Source organism: Thamnophis sirtalis, unplaced genomic scaffold (genome assembly GCF_051295495.1).
Source record: "Thamnophis sirtalis isolate CommonGarterSnake01/CBP01778 unplaced genomic scaffold, rThaSir2_p1.2 scaffold_5, whole genome shotgun sequence".
NCBI classification, from domain to species: Eukaryota; Metazoa; Chordata; class Lepidosauria; order Squamata; family Natricidae; genus Thamnophis; species Thamnophis sirtalis.
The window spans coordinates 101,384,760-101,404,304 of record NW_028261385.1 but is presented as its reverse complement, the minus strand read 5'-3'; the positions used below and the strand labels follow the sequence as shown (position 1 = coordinate 101,404,304).

General features: G+C 39.7%; 1 protein-coding gene and 1 long non-coding RNA gene across 2 annotated transcripts; one reads left to right on the top strand and one right to left on the bottom strand.

Moving 5' to 3' along the window:
* Positions 1-562: 562 nt before the first annotated feature.
* On the bottom strand, positions 563-13,898 carry GRHPR (glyoxylate and hydroxypyruvate reductase). Its single transcript, XM_014051581.2, has 9 exons — positions 13,778-13,898; positions 11,537-11,667; positions 9,670-9,742; positions 7,806-7,922; positions 7,413-7,501; positions 6,157-6,261; positions 5,239-5,374; positions 1,536-1,666; positions 563-803 (listed from the first exon to the last, which is right to left on the bottom strand). Exons 1-9 carry the CDS (start codon positions 13,864-13,866, stop codon positions 682-684), a joined length of 993 nt encoding a protein of 330 aa, XP_013907056.1. The 5' UTR covers positions 13,867-13,898; the 3' UTR covers positions 563-681.
* LOC148045503 (uncharacterized) lies at positions 2,773-7,046 on the top strand. The gene is made up of 2 exons (XR_015696758.1): positions 2,773-2,921; positions 6,732-7,046. It is a non-coding gene; the product is annotated as an uncharacterized LOC148045503 (long non-coding RNA).
* Positions 13,899-19,545: the final 5,647 nt, after the last annotated feature.

Here is a 19,545-nt window from a genome sequence, read left to right as displayed (position 1 = left end):
AATGACTATAGAAAAATCTAGTTAAGTATCTTTACCCAGATCACAAGAAAAAGAAATTGAAACACTAATAGTTGTTGGGTTTGGTTTTTTTTTGTTTTTTTTTTGCAAAATTCTAAAATAAGAATTTTCTTTATAGGATTTTACAGTGACATCTGGCAGCAATTTGATAAACTCATGTCAATATTAGAAGCAAAAATAGTGCAGGATAGGGGAACTCATAATTTTACCACCGTTATTAGATATTACTTTATGTATTTGCTGTATTGTAGTTAGTTGCTGATGGGAAGAATAAGGCTGTGATGCCATCCAACTTTTTATGCAGAATGTAGTGTCTGCTAAAGTTATGGATATGTTGAGTCTATTAAAATAATGTCTCTGCTTAAATGCACTTGTTGAAATAATTGACAAAAGGAATCTCATAATTCTTAAGCTTGCTTTCTTACCTTTTTCCTGTTAATTGGACCACTGTAGAGGCATATGCAAATCATAGTACATATTATTCACCAGTTCTTGCACGTCTTAGCATATTGCTTTTAAAAAATTATGACACAGAAAAACATGATTTATTATGTATTCTATTTTATTTGAAAGGCAACAAGCTCAATCAGAATTGACGGGGGCCAAAAAGTTAAATCCACCCCGTTTAAAAACAATTTATATTAACTTGAGTAGGCTAGCTTCTCATAGTTTAAGTTCACTTGGCATATCTTCTCCGTTCAAGCCAGCCAAAAGATTGTTAGCAGCCAACGCTGACATTACATTCCTTGTTGAGTAAGTGGCACTTCCAATATGAGGCAAGATTACTGTTTTAACGCATGAAAGAGAAAAAAGTATCATCAGTACATGCTACATGTAAAGTGTCAAAACAACCCTTTGTTAAATTAGTGTATAAAAGTGCCTTTTAATTGCAATGTCAGCTTAGCCACAACCTAAGTGTGCCAAACTCTCTGAATGGAATTACAGTGATTCATTGTGAAAAAAGCAGAGTGAGTGGAATGTCTGTTTTTCTTTTTTCCTCTAGAAGCTCTGATACCTTGGGAAATACTAGGCTTATGCTGTAACTACAGAAGCATGGAAAATAGTGCAGATTGGGGATGTGGAATCATTTAACAGATCTTTTATGAGGGCGAAAGTTCATTCTCCAAGGTTATGGGTTGGTTTCCGAACATTTTGTTACCAGGCTAGAAACATCTTCAGCAGAGATGTAACATTTCATTACAGGCTAAGATGTTACTTCAGCGGAGTTTAGTGGTTGGATGTTACCTAGCTGGTAACGAAACATTTGAAGAATGAACCTCCACCCTCATCCTACTCCATCGCCACTATTGAATATCTTCTATGTTTAAATCAAAACATTTCTAGCCCTTAAAATTGAAAAAAATCTGCTTAAGTATGTATCTTCTCCTTAAAACCACAGGTCTCTTTATCTGCAAACTGATCAAAGTGAATGATCCATTATTGGTTGATGTCTACCAGTCACAATCTCCATGTCAAAAAACAGTGCTGAAGTAGCAATGCAAATTAAATAATCTTACCACAATTTTTGAGAGAAAGAAGTGGATTGTCTGTTGGCAGAGGTTCTGGGGTTGTGACATCTAAACCAGCTGCGGCAATTTCCCCATTCACTAAAGCTTCATAAAGATCCTCCTGATTGACTACTGCTCCCCTGGATAAAATAAAATAAGAGAGATGGGATTTTAGTATACTACTCTTTTATTCAATTGTCCGATTCTTGGGGACCTGACAAGTTCCTGTGGTTTCCTTGGCAAGGTTTTTCAGGAGCAGTTTGGCATTGCCTCTGTCATAGGGCTGTGAGAAAATAACTGGCCCAAGGCCATCCAACTGACTTTGTGCCCAAAATGGGACTAGAACTTTTTTAGTTTGATGCCTTAACCACTATACCAAACTGGCTATCATGTTTTATGTCCCATGGAAATATAAGAAAATTCCTAATTTTGTCCCTTTGTGGATTTTGGCAATTGAGAAATAACACTATGTTATTTTCCAATTTTTGTATATATAGCCTGTCTTAGGTGTCTTCCAGATGTAATGGATTTCAGTTTCCATAATTCCCAGTCAGCAATTATCACTAGTTTGATTGATGATACATACATTTATATGTATGTATTCAATGCATACATTTATCTTGGAAGTGAGCAACCTGCAGGCCACAAGAAGTTCCTTACTTGTAGATCTCACAGCAGGTATAACAAACAATCTTGCACTTTTTTTAAAAAATGTAAGTTTTAACATCAGAAAATTTTCCCTAAAACTTATTGCGCCACCCCCCATCATTGCTTTTCATATTTGGAGATACTTAAAGTACAAGAAGTATATCCCAACATATTGCAAGATTCAGTGCTCATGAAACACCCCTCTCAAAGCCTCAAAAACAGAAAATAACATTTCTAAAAGTTTTGCCCTGTTAACTCCAGTGATGATATACCTCTAGCCCCTCTCCTATGGCCTACTTGCAGATTAGAAGGGGATTATCAATCCCTGCCTTTAGAAAATATTTTGCTTGGCTGTATCCAAAACAATTCCAAATATATAGAAAAGTATGAGTGTACACATGTTCAAACTGAGAACAGAAATAGTGACAGAAATGATGCTAAGGATCAAACAAGGTGTAATTTAAGGCATAATCATTTCCTTTAAGGTGTTTTAACCTTAAATACACTGAGCCAAGAAAAGTAGATTGATTTCTTTCTGAAGTAGCTGAGGGGTTGAACTAAATGATATTCATTTGATTATTTTCAACATGGTGCTTAAATATAAATGGCTGCATGAAGAAAACTTTTCATCTGAATTATTTAAGTGTCACAGCATTCTAATAACACAGGAAGAAGTAAACCTATGTGAAAATATATCACAGCAGTGGTATAGCCTCCACAAAGATGGAACTCTAACCCAGGAAACAGGTATATTTCCTTCCCCTCTTGTACACAATGTCATGTCCCTGAAACAGAGAAGCAGCAGCAGCAGCAGCTAATGCAAGGATGAAGAAATACTGAATGTTTGAACATTGGTTGAAATATAGTATCTTCTTCAGCGATGGAAATTTTAATTTATGAAGTTGTTGAAGCATTAGTTAGAGATAGTTTGAGATGTAATACATATGGTAAGTGAGCCTGTCTACCCTAGACAAGTTCAAATCACCAGGACCGGGTGGATTATACCCCAGGGTTCTGAAGGAACTGGCAGACGAGATCTCAGAACCACTGAACTATATCTTTCAGAGATCCTGGAGCACCAGGAACTGCCAGAGGACAGGAAAAGAGCTGAAGTGGTTCCCATCTTCAAAAAAGGGGGAAAAAATAGATCCAGGGAACTACAGACCTATCAGCCTGACTTCAATACCAGGAAAGATTTTAGAAAAGATAATCAAGCAACGAATTAGCGAACACCTAGAAGTAAACAAAGTAATAGCCAAAAGCCAACATGGGTTTGTCAAAAACAGACCATGCCAGACTAATCTTATTGCATTCTTTGACAAAGTGACAAAATTAGTGGACCAGAGGAAGGCTATCGATATAATTTACTTGGACTTCAGTAAGGCATTTGAGGTAGACCATAACCTACTACTAGATAAAGTAGAAGAATGTGGGTTAGACAGTATCACTATCAGACGGATTTATAACTGGCTGACCAACTGCACTCAACATTTAATCCTCAATGGAACTGCATCTACATGGAGGGAAGTATGCAGTGGAGTACCCCAAGGCTCTGTTTTGGGCCCAGTACTCTTCAACATCTTCATCAATGATTTGGATGAGGGAATAAATGGGAAACTCATCAAATTTGCAGATGACACCAAGCTGGCAGGAATAGCTAACACTCCAGAAGATAGGCTTAAGATACAGAAGGATCTTGACAAACTTGAACATTGGGCACTATCTAATAAAATGAAATTCAGTGGTGAAAAGAGTAAGGTTCTACATTTAGGCAAGAAAAACAAAATGCACAGGTACAGTATAGGTGGTACCTTGCTAAATAGTAGTAACTATGAGAGGGATCTTGGAGTCCTAGTAGACAACCATTTAAATATGAGCCAGCAGTGTGCAGCAGCTGTCAAAAAAGCCAACACAGTTCTAGGCTACATAAACATAGGGATAGAATCAAGATCACATGAAGTGTTAATACCACTTTATAATGCCTTTGGTAAGGCCACACTTGGAATAATGCATTCAGTTTTAGTCACCACAATGTAGAAAAGATGTGGAGACTCTAGAAAGAGTGAAGAGAAGAGCAACAAAAATGATTAGGGGACTGGAGACTGAAACATATGAAGAACGGTTGTAGGAACCGGGTATGTCTAGTTTAATGAAAAAAAGGACTAGGAGAGACATGATAGCAGTGTTCCAATATCTCAGGGGTTGCCACAAAGAAGAGGGAGTCAAACTTCTCCAAGGTACCTGAGTGTAGAACAAGAAACAATGGGTGGAAACTAATCAAGGAGAGAAGCAACTTAGAACTGAGGAGAAATTTCTTGACGGTTAGAACAATTAATCAATGGAACAGCTTGCCTCCAGAAGTTGTGAATGCCCCAAGACTGGAAGTCTTTAAGATGATGTTGGATAGCCATTTGTCTGAAATGGTATAGGGTTTCCTGCCTGGTCCCTTCCAACTCTGCTATTGTATTGTACATACAAGTTACTACTAAACAAATATATAGATACCAGGGGATATTGTTAGTGATTTCTTTGGGCAGTTTTTGCATACTCCCTTTATTTGTGATTATTATATTTGTTTCCTACCTTTCCTGGTAGGAAATCTTTTAAGAATAATCTTACGATAACTATAAACAATACACCTTAATAAGCAGCAAGACTTGATGCAAAATATCCCATATAGCAATCATAGGGGCACTATGTTTGCTGTTTTAGGAATAACATTATTATAGTTTAAATAATGGCATTATAGACAGTGATGGATAGTCAAGAGATAAATACAGTATTTATCTAATTAGCTGTGGAATGGGATGCCCATTTAATGACTCACCCACCAGATACATTTGATTTCAACTAGTTGAGGAAGGCTGATCTATTTCCATATAGCTCAGCTTTCCTCAACCAGTTGAAAGTGGATTATTGGCTAGAGGTAACTCTCATGGCAGGTGCAAAATTGAGGAACTATGGGTGCTGTACTGTGAAGAACACAGGTGAATCTGGGTGAATTCAATGGTACGAAATAGGATAGAATAGGAAAGAATAAATAATGGGACAATATTTTTTTAACCTGCTTGTATTGATGAATACTGATGTTTCCTTCATCTTACGAAAGAAGTCCCGATTGCACATCCCTTGGGTTTCAGGAACCAAAGAACAAGTTACAATGACAAAGTCCGACTCCTTTGCTAGCTTGTCAATGGATACTTGTAAAAAAGAACAAAAAATTGCTATAAATTATTAGGATACTAGCTTTCTTTCGCTGGCATTCAGTCACCCATTTTTCTAATAGGTCAGTTAGCAAGGAAACCTCCCACTGAGTCATTTGTGTGGGTGTGGAGTGATGTCATTTAAGCCTAAACAATTTTCCTTTTAGTACTTTTTTCACACTTCACTGGTAAAATCAAGATAGACAATTGTTAAGCAGAGAATTTCTTTTACTAGTTTTTAGCCAGTAATGTGAAGAAATAATTACACCTCTATTATATTTGCCAAAACCACAGGAATAAAAAAGGGAAAATAATGATCTTGATATTTAAAAAGAATCAAATTAATGGTTACTTTTGAAATAAAAAATCTAAATGTCATCCAATTTATGCTGCACTTTGATAATTTATCAATCCCCTAATCTGCCATCATCCAATGTAATACTTTTTCAACAATGATCCTGATTTGTAGTATGTAAAGTAAACTAATGAATTCTTACTTTCCTCCTATTTATATATCAAATTATTTAAGGGTGGCATCTTTATTCCTTTTTAAGGAAAGGCATGTACTCTTCTTACTTTTACAATTACCATCATAAATACAAAGATTAAAACGTAGTTATATCTCTCCCCAAGCATAATCAAGTATCCCAAGAATTACTTCATGTAAATCTTATTTAATCTCATGTTTCATTAATGTTTTCTATTTAAATTGTTTAGAACAATCAGTAGACGAAAAATCATACATAAAGAAATTCATGTAAATAAAACACAACTCTCACCAAACTCTGCTTTTAATTCCGCAGCAGCTTCAAGTTTGGGTTGACGACTTGTATACAAAAACCTTTTGACTCCAAAAGGTTTCAGACGATACCCTATGGCCCGCCCTAGAAGCAGAAGGAAAATACAAAAACACTTCACTCTTGACGTCATAGTTGTAAGAAATATATAGTCGTTTCTGAAAAAAAATCATTTATACCAAAGGTTCTCCCCCCCCCCCCCCCAAATTTGGTGTCCCTCAGATGCTAGATTTCAGTTCCCAGGATGCCTTCCAACTAGGCAAAGGACTGCACTATTAGTCAAAAAATTAAGGAAAACAATTCCAGAATTATAAATATGAACCACAGCCATGTCTGATGAATGCAACTCCTACAGCACCCCAACTTGATCAAGTAGAAAAGACAGAGTCACTCCTGGCCCATGATTAGGCAAAAGTATACTTTACTAAATGATTTGTAAGAATGTGTGTTGTTGCCAGGGATGGGGGGAGGGGGGATTATTTTACTGATTTATTATTTTATGATTCCTCATTTTATTATTTTTATCTTTTATATGGTTTTTATATTTATATATTAAGAGCTGTGGTGGCGCAGTAATTGGAATGCAGTACTGCAGGCTTTCAGCAGTTCGGTTCTCACCAGCTCAAGATTGACTCAGCCTTCCATCTTTCCAAGGTCAGTAAAATAAGGAACCAGATTATTGTTGGGGGCAATATGCTGACTCTGTAAAGCGCTTGGGGAGGGCTGTAAAGCACTGTGAAGCGCTATATATGTCTAAATGCTATTGCTAAGTGCTATATCTGTGTAAGCTGCCTTGAGTCGTCATGTGCAAGTAGGTGGCAATATAAATTTTCTAAAATAAATCAAAGTATCTATTCTTATTCTCATCCGAAGCAATATCTGAAAGTCTAATATCTGAGTGACAGCAATGACAAAATAAAAGGCAAAAAGGTCTCTTCTGGGGTAACAGTTATTTGTTTAAAGAGTAATCCACAGGAGAAAGTCCACTTTGCACTAGGCTAGTTATCACTTTGCTGATGACTAGTTTTGAAGTTCAAATGTCCAGTTTTGAAAAGTTCGCACAACTGTACCTCTCCATTGTGTTGTGCTTGCTATTATACTCAATTAACAATAACTGGCAATGATTTGAAGCTTGAGTTAAGCTGCCATTTACTTCTCCCAGCCTACCTGATGGAAATCATTTTATATATAAAATAAATTTGAATTTCCAGGTAGATATTTAAAAAAACAAGGATTACCTATTCTTCCCAGCCCTATAATCCCAACTGTGCTGCCTGAAAGTCCGTAGCCACACATCCAAAGAGGCTTCCATGTCGTCCATCCTCCACTGCAAGAAAAAAAAATCAAAATGCAAAAGAGGCATTAATGAATTACTTGCAAGATGCCTCTACTATGATTACAGAATTCTCCCTGTGCAGTCCAGCAAGAGTTAAAACTGCTTACTGTTGCAAACTCAACCTTTGTCCTAAAGGCTCTACCAACACCGGCCCCTGAAATTTGCTAACATACACCAGTCATAGTATGACTAACATCCCAGAATGGTAGCTATCTGATTACTGCCACCTCCAAATATTAAAGCCAGTACAATATGCTCCCCACCTTTTATCCCAAGCAAAATTGCAGATACTCACTTTTTCACTTCCAGTATTGATTCAGGGAGCCTGCGAGACGTTGCTAAGAGTAAAGCTACTGTCAGCTCGGCAGTGGCATCGGTCAGGATGTCCGGCGTGTACCCCACACGGATACCACTAGAATTTAAAAAGGGGCTTGTTCTTCTCATTTTCATTACCATTTCTTTGAGGTGGGCACTTTTAAGCAGGGCTAACTAAGAACCCTAACCATATAATGGGTAGATCAGGGCAGCAAGTCTCTTATCCCATAAAAGAATGGAAGTAATCCCTGGAATAAATTCTTTGTATATAAGGTAATCCACAAAGCACAAATATGTTTTATTTTGTAAAATTTATATAATCGGAGAAGAGGTGCATGAGTTAACTGGCCATGGATGGGTCAATGTAGCACAAAGAAAATAATAAATGGAAGAAAGTGGTCTGCTTCCCCTTTGACATAATTGGCTTCTAAAAATGAATTTATGTACCGTATTTTCACGACCATAAGCCGCACTAAAAATCCTAAATTTTGATCCAAAATCGGCAGTGCGGCTTATAACCCGGTGCGCTTTATATGTGGAAAAAGATCTCCCAGCTGCTTTGCTCCTCGCGACTGCAATAGATGTCCAGAGGCGGCTTTTGGGGCTGGTGGGGATTGGATTTCCGGCTCGGTGGCCCCTGTCGCTTCTGGACGTCTGTTGCGGTTGTGGGGAGCCGAGGAGAGTGTGGGGGGGAGCGCGCGGCGGTTCTTGGCGCTCCGGGAGGCGGGAGAGGCGCGCGGTTTGGTTTCTCCTCCCTGGGCGTCGCGGCGGCGGCCCCGGGCGCGCCGATCCCCGTGTTTTTCGCATCGGGGCATGCTCTTGCAGCACGCCCCGATGCGAAAAACACAGAGATCGGGCGACGTCCAGGGAGGAGAAATCAAACCGCGCGCCTCTCCCGCCTCCCGGAGCGCCAAGAACCGTCGCGCGCTCCCCTCCACACTCTCCTCGGCTCCCCACAACGTCCAGAAGCGACAGGGGCCACCGAGCCGGAAATCCAATCCCCACCAGCCCCAAAAGCCGCTTCTGGACATCTGTGGCTCCCGGCGCTCCAGGAAGCACCGAAAGCAGCTGGGAGAGGCGCGCGGCTTGGTTTCTCCTCCCTGGACGCCGCAGCAGCAGCCCCAAACTCACCGATCCCAGTGCCTTTCGCATCGGGGCGCGCTGCAAGAGCATGCCCCGATGCGAAAAACACAGAGATCGGTGAGCCCGGGGCCGCCGCTGCGACGTCCAGGGAGGAGAAACCAAGCCGCGCGCCCCTCCCAGCCGCCCTCGGCGCCCCCCGGAGCGCCAAGAACCCTCGTGCCGCTCCTCGCGATGTCCAGAAGCGTCGGGAAATGTGCGGCTTATAACCCGGTGCGCTTTATATGTGGAAAAAGTTAAAAAAATTAACGTTAATTGATACTGCGGCTTTTAATCCGGTGCGGCTTTTGGTCGTGAAAATACGGTAACATAATAAAATGCAAATGCTTTGTATTTTACAATATATTCTGAAATAATAATACATAAAAGCAAATGGTCTAAGTTTGTTGAGGCAAGTAACTGCAGTTCTTAAAAAAAGGACACAATCCTTTGAACCTTAAAACCCAAGCTGCTTGAACCAAGCCCCATCCTACGACCTAATTATACAATTAGTGATTTTTGCAAAAAAAAAGCTTTTCCTTTAAAGAGATTGGGCGTGCATTATATATACTTCAGTTGCTGCTTTTCCCAGAAAAAGAACTCCAGTTTTTAATGGTGAAAAGAAATGGGGCAGACTATATCACTTAAACCTCCCACTATAATTCTCTCCTAATCTCCCCTGCTCTGATGTAGAATAGCTGAATTTTAAATTATACAAGACTTACCGTTTTTTAATTTCATCAATGGCTAGATGGTCATAGCCCACTGACAATGTACTAATTACTTTGAGGTTTGGCCCTGGAAAAAATGAAGACCGCATGCTCAGAATGAAAGTCATTAATATGAACACAAAATATTATTTATAAAATGGCAAATGATAGTTTATATCAGCCTTACCACCCGATCAACTACCATAACATTGTGAAAGGTTGGCAAGCAGCAAAGATGTTTTTCAAGGTATCTACCTTGTTTATTAATAAAACACAGAAAAATTGGGTAAGATTTAATATGAACATTTTTTTAAAAATCAAAAGAACCAATGAACGGAAGCCCACTTTTATCTAACTGGGTTTACAAACATCATTTGCATCATCAGTCAACAAAAAGTTAGTTCAATCATTAAAGTCCATTAATAATTAATTAATCAATTAATGGAATGGCAACTGCTAACTAGTTAATGCACAAACACCATCCTTATCTCAATCAAACATTTTTAAAATACTGTTTTCTTTTTAGTGTGCATTCAAACCAAACCACAAACCCTTAGAAGAGTCTGGAATATATAAATCTAAAGGTTTTGCCTGTTGTGTCGGATTCTAGGGGGTGGTGCTCATCTGTTTCTTAGCCAAGGGACCCCAGCATTGTCAGAAGACATTTCCATGATTATGTAGCCAACATGACTATATGCCAAGGCACACAGAATGCTTCCAAGTGGTATCTATTTATCTACTCGCATTTGCATGCTTTCAAACTGCTAGATGGGCAGGAGCTGGGACAAAATAGGAGCTCACTCTGTTGCGTAGCCTTTGGGTCTCAAACCCGGGCTGTCCACTTTCCAGGTGACAAGCTCAGCATCTTTAACCACTGGACTATTGCAACCCTTTCTGGAGTATTTAACTATCTAAATTGAGTTAAACACTTATTTTGGGTGAACAGTCCAAATCATATATTGTTAAAAAAGAGAAAACTGTACAGTTCTATTTTCAGGCTTAAAAATTGCCACTTAATGGATTTTAAGATGCCAAATATTTAGCAAGTCTCCTTTTTTCTCTCCTTTTTGGCTCACTAATCAACTACTATTTTATGAGGTGAATGCAATCCTAATTCAGACTAATACCTAAATATTCAGCTCCAGAACAGGCTATTCTGAAGTCCGAATGACAAGACCCTTAATATGCAAACAAACCATCATTTAAAGGAAGATATTAATTATGTTTATGTTCAGCACTTAATAGAATCATGGCTTAAAATTCTTCGGCATGATGGATTCTTATATTTAAAGACCAAGGCCAGAATTTCTTAAGCAGATAGCACAGAAATATGAATATAACATAAAATCAGGGGATTTAACAGAACATCTGGCTCAAGGGATGTTTTTCAAATCCGGACTGTCTGGCCAGATATCCTGAGGGGTTGGAGGCAAGCTTTCACAGAAGGAAGGAGATAGGAAGGAAAATAAAGCTGGAGTTGGATCCACTCCCAAACATCTGAGGCTTTTCCTCTGAAAGGAATTACAAAACAAATTTTGCTCTCCTAGAGTGAAATACTGTATTATTCTCAAAAGTTATCAAAGCATCTAATAAAAATTTTCCCTGCTGTGTAATAGTTGGGTGATATTGAGCAAGCTAATGTCTACATAGGTAGCCCTCAACTTATGACCACAACTGAGGTTGGAAAATTCATGACTAATATTAAGCAAGACATCACATGATTGTGACTTGGGAGCTTCCCTGCCGGCTTCCCCATTGACTTTGCTTGAGGGAAGATGGCTGGAAAGGTCACAAATGGCAATCATTTGGCTCTGGAATGCTGCAACTACTACAATTGCGAACAGTGACCCACCATGAGACACTGACACTTCTCCACGCTCACCTGCTGCATCTAAGACTTTCTTGTCTATCCGGTCAGACAGGAGACACAGGAGCCCATCTTTGCCAGCTACCCCTGCTAGCAATTCTGCCTGTGGGATTGGTTCCTCTGAATCCCACTGCTGGATGCTGCAACTGAAGGGGAAAGAAGAGGCAAGCCCAAATTAGATCAAGCAGCAAACCAATGTTCTGAAGGTTGCAACCTCTTTATTGCTTAATCAAACAAGGACAACTAACTGCAAAAATAAATGTTTGGGACTTTAGGGCAAAATTAGTTAACTTTGGAGTTATTCTGCTATTCGTGTTTTCCTATCTCAAGATGATGAAAAGAATGAAAAGACAGCTATTCCTCACAATGAATAACAAATTTGATAAACCAAAGCTCACCCTGTTGAATGTTCTTCGGTTTGGATTGGTCAACAATTGTGAAGAACGATAATAATTTTGGCAGAAGTGGAGATTTTTAATTACTGCACATATGGCTTTAATGTTTGCTCTATCCAAAGCTAGTTTAAGAAATTTAGATGGGCAAAAAGCAAGCGCAACGGTGGATCTCTCCCATGTTGCCCTAAATCAGGAGTGTCCAACTTTTGGAAATAATAATCAGCCAACAAAAACTGGGTCAGTGAAAACAAAGAAACTTTATTCAAAAATATTAGCAGTTTGCAAAAGTGCAGTGAATCTCAGGCTACACCTTCAACATGAAGTTTTTAGCCAAGAGACACACCTTGGATTTCAGAAAACTTACATTATATACAGTTCTTTTCCCCAACGCCCCATCTCCCTTTTCCTTTGGGTTTATTGTTTATACACTCTGGAGTGGTAGCTAATCCAAAGTGACTCAGGATAATTTATTATCTCTTTCCTTTTTTGCTCAAATTACCCTACTCAACACACCTGTCTATCCCTACCTGTTACCCATTAACTAACTCTTTGAATATTTTGTGTACTTTAGCATCTCCAAGCTTTCTAGTGTTAAGGAATATACACCAAAAAATGGGAGTGAAAGGTTCTACATGAGAGAATGTGTCCTTTTTTTATAAAAGGATTTATAATGTTAAAAGGTTACAATTGTTTTCATACATATGTTTTTACAAAGGTATATGTTTTGCAAATGTTTAACAATTAAATGCTTAAAAGGAAAATACTTTTATAACAGCATAATATATTTCTACAATAGAACAAATGTTTATAGAATGATGTTTCCTTTCATTATATTTTAATTTTGAATTCCTTTATAGTTTTCCATCCTGATGCTTCCCCTCCCCCCAATAACTGCCCATAAAATATTTTGCTACCATGGCTGCTTCTTATCTCTGTCTCCTTGGCATTAAGGAATGTTCCCTTAACTGGGCCACTTTCTAACATGTTTATATGCATTTCTAACCTATATACCTACATATTATTTTATTTTTGAATTTTCTTATTTCCTACACAACCTTGGCAACTTGTGGTCTTGAACTCCCAGAATCTGCCAGCCAGCTATGCTGGAAGTTGAAGTCCATAAGTCTTAAAAGTTGCCATGTTGCCCTGTTCTAAATTAACACTGAAGAGGTCCAATCCATGTTTTCATAGCAGAATAATAATCCCCAAACGCGGGCAAAAGAAGGAAGGCTAAAGGGAGAAGAAACGTCTCAGAAGCAACAAGCCGTCCAATTCAGCTTCTCAACCGGATCTGCCCATTGTCTAACACGGAGCAGGACTGAACCTGTGGTTGTTATATCGGCCTTCTTCCCTCCCGTCTCAGGGAAGAAGAAAGCAGCGAAGCGGGAACCTGGAACTGCAGCAACCCGCGGCCTCCCCACCGCGCTTGAAACCCCGCCAGAAGGCATTGCAGCTTTAGCGGCCCTGCTCCGCACCAGAAACAATGAACGCTCGGCTGGAAGCAAGACGTTTTTACACACACACCCCCAACAGTCTGTTTATGCGCGCGCACTCGCTTCCCACGAGCCCGTTAGGAAAAGTTTGGACCCGCATCAGGGCTGCAAAAAAAAAACCCACGTCAGCCAACAGCCGAGAAGCGTCGGTTTTGGCCGTGCTGGCCGTCCAAATGTTTGCAACTCTCGTCGCTCTCCTCAAAGGCGAACACCCAAACGTGTGTGTGTGTGTGTGTCCACCATGGCCGCAGCCATTCCGAAGATTTGAACAACACTACAAGCCGGGCGCACACACCCCCTTCGGTGGAAAAAAAGCAACCGATTCTCCCTTCTCTATTTGCATTAGGAAGCCAGGCGAGGCCACTTACACGCCGGCCTGAGTCAAGACCGCCTGCCCCGCCGGGGGGATCCTCCGAGTCACAAACACCTTCATGAGCTGCTGCAGTACTGAAGTCATCCGGGCGGGTCTCGCCTGTAGTCTGCCTGGTGATCTCCAGCCTTCGCCCGCCTCTTCATCCTTAGCCCTGCCGGAGCAACTGGCTCGGCAGCGCCCCCTGGTGCTCGTCGCCAGCCAGATCAAAAATTCTACCTTCCGTGCTGGCGCTTTGCGGGGAGGGAAAGAGGGTCCGCGTGCAACCCCCACCTCAGGGTAACCTCGGAGCTGAAGGGAGCCGGGACGCCCATAAACTTTTTGAGAGCCTTATTTTCAAAGGAAGGAAAAAGAAAGAAAGAGAAAGAAAAAGAAAGAAAGAGAGAGAGAGAGAAAGATTGCAGATCAGATTGGGCGCAATGGAGCCTTGATCTGTGGATGTGTAGGATAGTTTGGCAGGTGGAACAGTAGCGTTTGTGCAGATGTGTGTGTAAAGATGGGGAGGAGGAAGGATTGTATGCTCAAGATCCTAACATTAGAATACCTTGCATTACCAGTAGGCAGCAAGAGGTGTGATCAATCTGATATTTGAGGCAAGAAAGGCAAGCAACTCGGAGCTGGCACAAATGAGAAAATGCTACTTGGGTACTTGGGGGGCAGTCACAGAGCAGAGGGGATTGACTTATTCTCCCAAGCACTTGAGGGTAAGACAAGAAGCAAAAGGTAGAAGTTCATTAAAGAGAGATCCTACCTAGGACTAAGGAGAAATGTTCTGACAGTGAGATAAATTAACTGATGGAATAGTTGGTCTCCTGGAGTTGTGGGTGCGGGTATTGCTGGAGGTTTTGAAGAAACGATTAGACATCCATTTGTCAGAGGTGGTATAAGGACTCTTTGCTTTGCACAATTAGAAGACTTCCAAGGCCCTTTCCAGCCCTATGATTTCATGTTCTATGTTTTACGTACTTTTGATATATAGCAGGAAAAGTCATCTCAGGGACCTTTGTTTGAGCAGAGAACAATGTTGTGGGTGGTCTGTTCTTTTTGGTGGAATGTTCTTGTTTTGGAACAACCAGCTTGTGTGGATCAGCCCTAAATCAACCCATCAACTACTAAAGGGGACATGCTAGGGACATGATATTCAGCTGACCTTGTAGCTGCTTGAAGACTCATTCAGCTAAGAGTGGACAATCCAAACAATGACTGATCTTTATTAATGACAATTTTATTTTCCAAAAAGTGGGATTCTAATTCTGATTAAAAAGAGGACTTCGTTAATGAATTGAATATTATAGGTACTTTAAAAAAAAGGCATGGGGTTCAACATAACTAGAATGATTGAAGTTGGGGGGGTAAAAGTCAGAAATAAATTTTGAACTTCAGGAAGAACTTATTATAATGAATTGGGGAGGAAAAGTGAGCAGCAAACTATAGCTCAAATTTCTAAAGTGTAAACAAGCCAAGAGGGATGGGCCTTTCTGGAAAACAAGATACTGAACATAAAAACAGATTAAATAAATAAATCAAGAAGGCCTTATGAATGAACAACACACTCATTAACAAGCTGAGAAGCAAAAAGGAAGTACATGAAAGTCAGGGGCTAATAATTAAGGAGTTCAAAATTTGAAGATAAAGTTGGAAAGGCTAAAATGCAACAGAATGCTGTATACTTGCATACCTGTTCTAGAGGACTTAGTGGCAAAGATAATGTTTTAAATAAGGCAATACCGAGGTGGCGCAGTGGTTAGGGTGCAGTACTGCAGGCCACTTTAGCTGACTGTGATCTGCAGTCCAGCGGTTCAAATCTCACCAGCTCAAGGTCGACTCAGCCTTCCATCCTTCCGAGGTGGGTGACATGAGGACTGTGGGGGCAAGTTGCTGATCAATTTGCTAAAAAAAATAATTGTAAACTGCTTAGAGAGGGCTGAAAGCCCTATGAAGCGGTATATAAGTCTAATAAATAAATAAATAAGCAGGAGAAAATCAGAATTGAAAAGTACTCTGACAGACTGACTTTTGTTGTTCCTACCACACACTTCTCCCTCTCCCCCCTCTCTCTCTTACACACACACACACACACACACACACACGTACCTCTTGATTTAGTTATTGTGGGAAGACACTAAAATATACATCCTTGTGTTTTAATACTAGGATTTTGAATAGGCATAATAAAAATGACCTTCTAACTAAATTAGGCCCCTTATAAGCAGAGAGAGGGACAGGAACAAGATCTATTGTGGTCTTGTCTTAAAAAAAAATTCCTCAGCCAATCTGACTAAGCACATATTTGCATTGTGGGTCCATGAGCTTTAGGTCTCCCATATATTTCTACAGATCAAATGAGAGTAATGAAAATCATATTATGGAAAGTGGGAGTGAAGGAAGAAAAAAAAGGCCGTTTAGATGAGAATTATCCCCCCCAATATGGAACATTGGACTGCAAGGTCATTCAGTTAGTTTGGAATGATAAAGGGAATTACTTTATTTAACAGAGAGACAGAGAACATTTTTATCAGACTCTGTCAAGCCATCATTGGAACAACTGATTTAAGCAAGTTTAAGCAAGAATAAAGAATTAGATAAGGGCCCTGCCATAAAAATGCAGAGGTCAGAAAGGGCATAGGCAGCCTTCTTTGAAAAGCAGCTAAAAAGATCTGCTTTCTTTGTTTTACAAAAGGGATAAAAAGAAAAAAAGGACACTTAATGACATTGTCAAATATAATAAAGGTAAAGATAAAGTGCAATATAGAGACTTTCTCAGAAGGAACACTCTGAGCTAAGTATAAGTTGTTTTCCATCTCCAATTTAAAATAAAAAATAAAAAAGCACAATGCAAAAAAAGTGAAGCTTGTTTCCTTATCTCAAAGGACAATCCCAGGATTTCTGGAAGATTCTTGAAGGTTGTAGGCATTGCAAACTTTCCTTCCCCTCTTCCCATCCTATATGCAGAGAGGAAGGTTGAAGGACAGAAAGAATAAAGGACAGGCAAATGTCTTCCTTCACCAAAGACAGAGGTTGGGAAAATGGCTGATCAAATGAGGTTTCTTGGATGTATCTTATTTACTCTGCAGCTCACCTCCTGTCCTAAGCAGTACCAGCCTGGCAAGGATGCTGCAATTCCTCTTCTGTGTGGTTTTTCTCTTGAAGCCAAATACAGTCACAAGTTTAGAGTCCTTACCTGGTGGAAGGGCAGCTTAAACTTGTATAAATAACTGTAGGACTGTATATGACATAATGTCATAAATATAGTTTGCTACTGGAACAGAATGTACAAATTATGGGGAAAAACAGTCTCGAAGGAAAACTGAACGTGGCAGAAACCTATAGGATGTTTCTTCCTCTGCTTCGTTACACCAACAGGAGAGGCAACAAACAAGAGCTTATATTGTGCATCTCAATGACTGAGCTCCTAAGATAGGGAAAAGTGATGATCTAAGATAGCGTCTCATGATGTCATCAGCTTGCCAACTAATATGTTACAGGTAGTCCTTGAATGAAGCACAAAGACTGATTAAAAGGGAAATGACAAGATTAGCTTTGACAGCTTTAGGAATCCAACAGAAAAAAAAACCAGATCCATATATCGGCACGCCTGGGCACCCCTGTTTTTAACTATTACTATCTGGCAGATGGTACAGGACAATAAAAACAAGGACAAATAGGCTGAAAAACAACTTCTATCCCAGAACGGTAACTATATTGAAGACTACTGTATAGTGCTGTGATAGCCAACCTATGGCACACATGCCCAAAGTTGCTTGGCATGTGCAGCATCACCCGTTTCTCTTCCGGGTTTCTGGTGCACAACAATTATTTGGCCTTCATGTGTGTGGCAACTGGAAACTGAAAAAGCTGGTCTTCTGTTTTCTAGCATGAGCATGCACACTGGCCAGCTGATTGTCACATGCGCATGTGCGCCAGTAACGGGAAGCCTAGCTTGCTGGCATGCATGTGCGTGCTGGAAAGTGGAAGTTCATTTTCTGGCATGCGCATGTCCCCTGGGCAGCTCCTCTTCCAGTTTGCGGCCCCAATGAATGCATGCACTTCCTTTTCAGCACTCAGTGCTGAAAAGGTTCTCCATCACTGGTATAGTGCAATATTAATGCAATATCGGGGTTTCAATTCATTTGTATAGAATGTGAAGGATGTTTGTTTTTGTGTTATTTTTTATGTATAATGTACACTGAAGATGGCATTTTATTTCATTGTATGAGGTGCAGTGACAATAAAGCAAAGTAAAACTACTTCTTTTTGTTCAAAAGGTTGCCTGTGTTACAACTTGACAGATACCTTTTCATGCTTTGAAACATTAATTTATCAGAGAACTTTTGATTTATCATTTCCTATATTTCTGTCTGTTCTTTTCTTTCTGGATCCTAAGCTTTATATAACACTCTAAGAAATTTGTATAGAGTTACACAGCTGTTTATTGATTTGCCCGCCAACACAAAAGGAAGATGTGATCTTGAGAAGTGACCTTGTGATATTTGCCATTCCTAGAACTGTCAGAACTAAATCTTGCAATTTCGCATTTAACCAGAGAGAGTGGTTCATTCTTCTTTTTCAGCTGATTACAGTAAGAACCAGTGTCGTGCAGTGAGGTTTATGGCTGGTAAGGCACTGACACAAATTTTTTTAGACTTGTGGACTTCAAGTCCCAGAATTCCACAGCCAGGCGTGCTCAGTTCCGATTTAAAGCGACAGCCTTTGTTTTTCTCCTTTGCGAAATAAGTTTCCTTCTTTCTTTTTCTTTTTCTTCTCCCTTCCACTCCTTCCTCCCTCTCTCCCTCCCCCCTCTCAAACACACACACACACACACACACACACACACACACACAAGTTGGATTGAACTATCTCTCCTACGAACAGAAAATTCTGTTTAATTTTCTTTATGCAAACTAGATTATTTGATATTCCCAAATGGCCTTCTTCCTCCTTATCTCAAGGCCACATTTCTCTATTTTAACTCTGCATTCTTTCATTTCCCCCATCTTCCATTTCATTTATGCTTTCTACTATCTAAGCTTTTCCTTTTCCATCATATTAAATACAAGCCATATAAACACTTCACACTTTGCCTTTTTTTCCTAGTCCTTGATCTGTTTGTGCTCTGATTTCTTTCTTTCAATTCCACCACTTCATTTCTTTTCAAGAAGAAAATATCACCTGTTAAATCTTGGTTACATTCCACTAATGCCACCTAATTTACTTACATATCTAGTTTAGTTTTAAATAGTTTCAAAGATTAGAAAAAATGCTGTTTTTCCACACTTAATTCTCTATTCTTTTCATATTTTCTTTACTCTTTCTTCTTACCTGCTGTTTAGATTGAAACCCACAGAAAAAGGAACCCACTTTTATTCAGTTACTGTACAGTTGCTTTTCTGTTTCCTGAACGTGCTTTAGCCAGTCAATATTTGTGTGTGTGCACATATGTGTCAGTTTACCACAATAGCAAAGGGGGGGGGGACCCTTTACAGAGATAATTTCAGCCATCTATTCAAGACAAGGTAAAAGAACCAGAGCAGGGAGGAAAAAGAGTAACCTCTCCAGTGTTTCTTCTTAGGTCATCTCATATAAATTCATGTTAGGGTTCATATGCTTTCCAAATGACTAACTGCTGGTATGGAAATCATTTGTTGAATTCTGTTCCAAAGAAATTACAATACAATAGCAGAGTTGAGGTCTTCTAGTCCTGCCTATACCCTTTCAGACAAATGGCTATCCAACTTCTTCTTAAAGACTTCCAGTGTTGGGGCATTC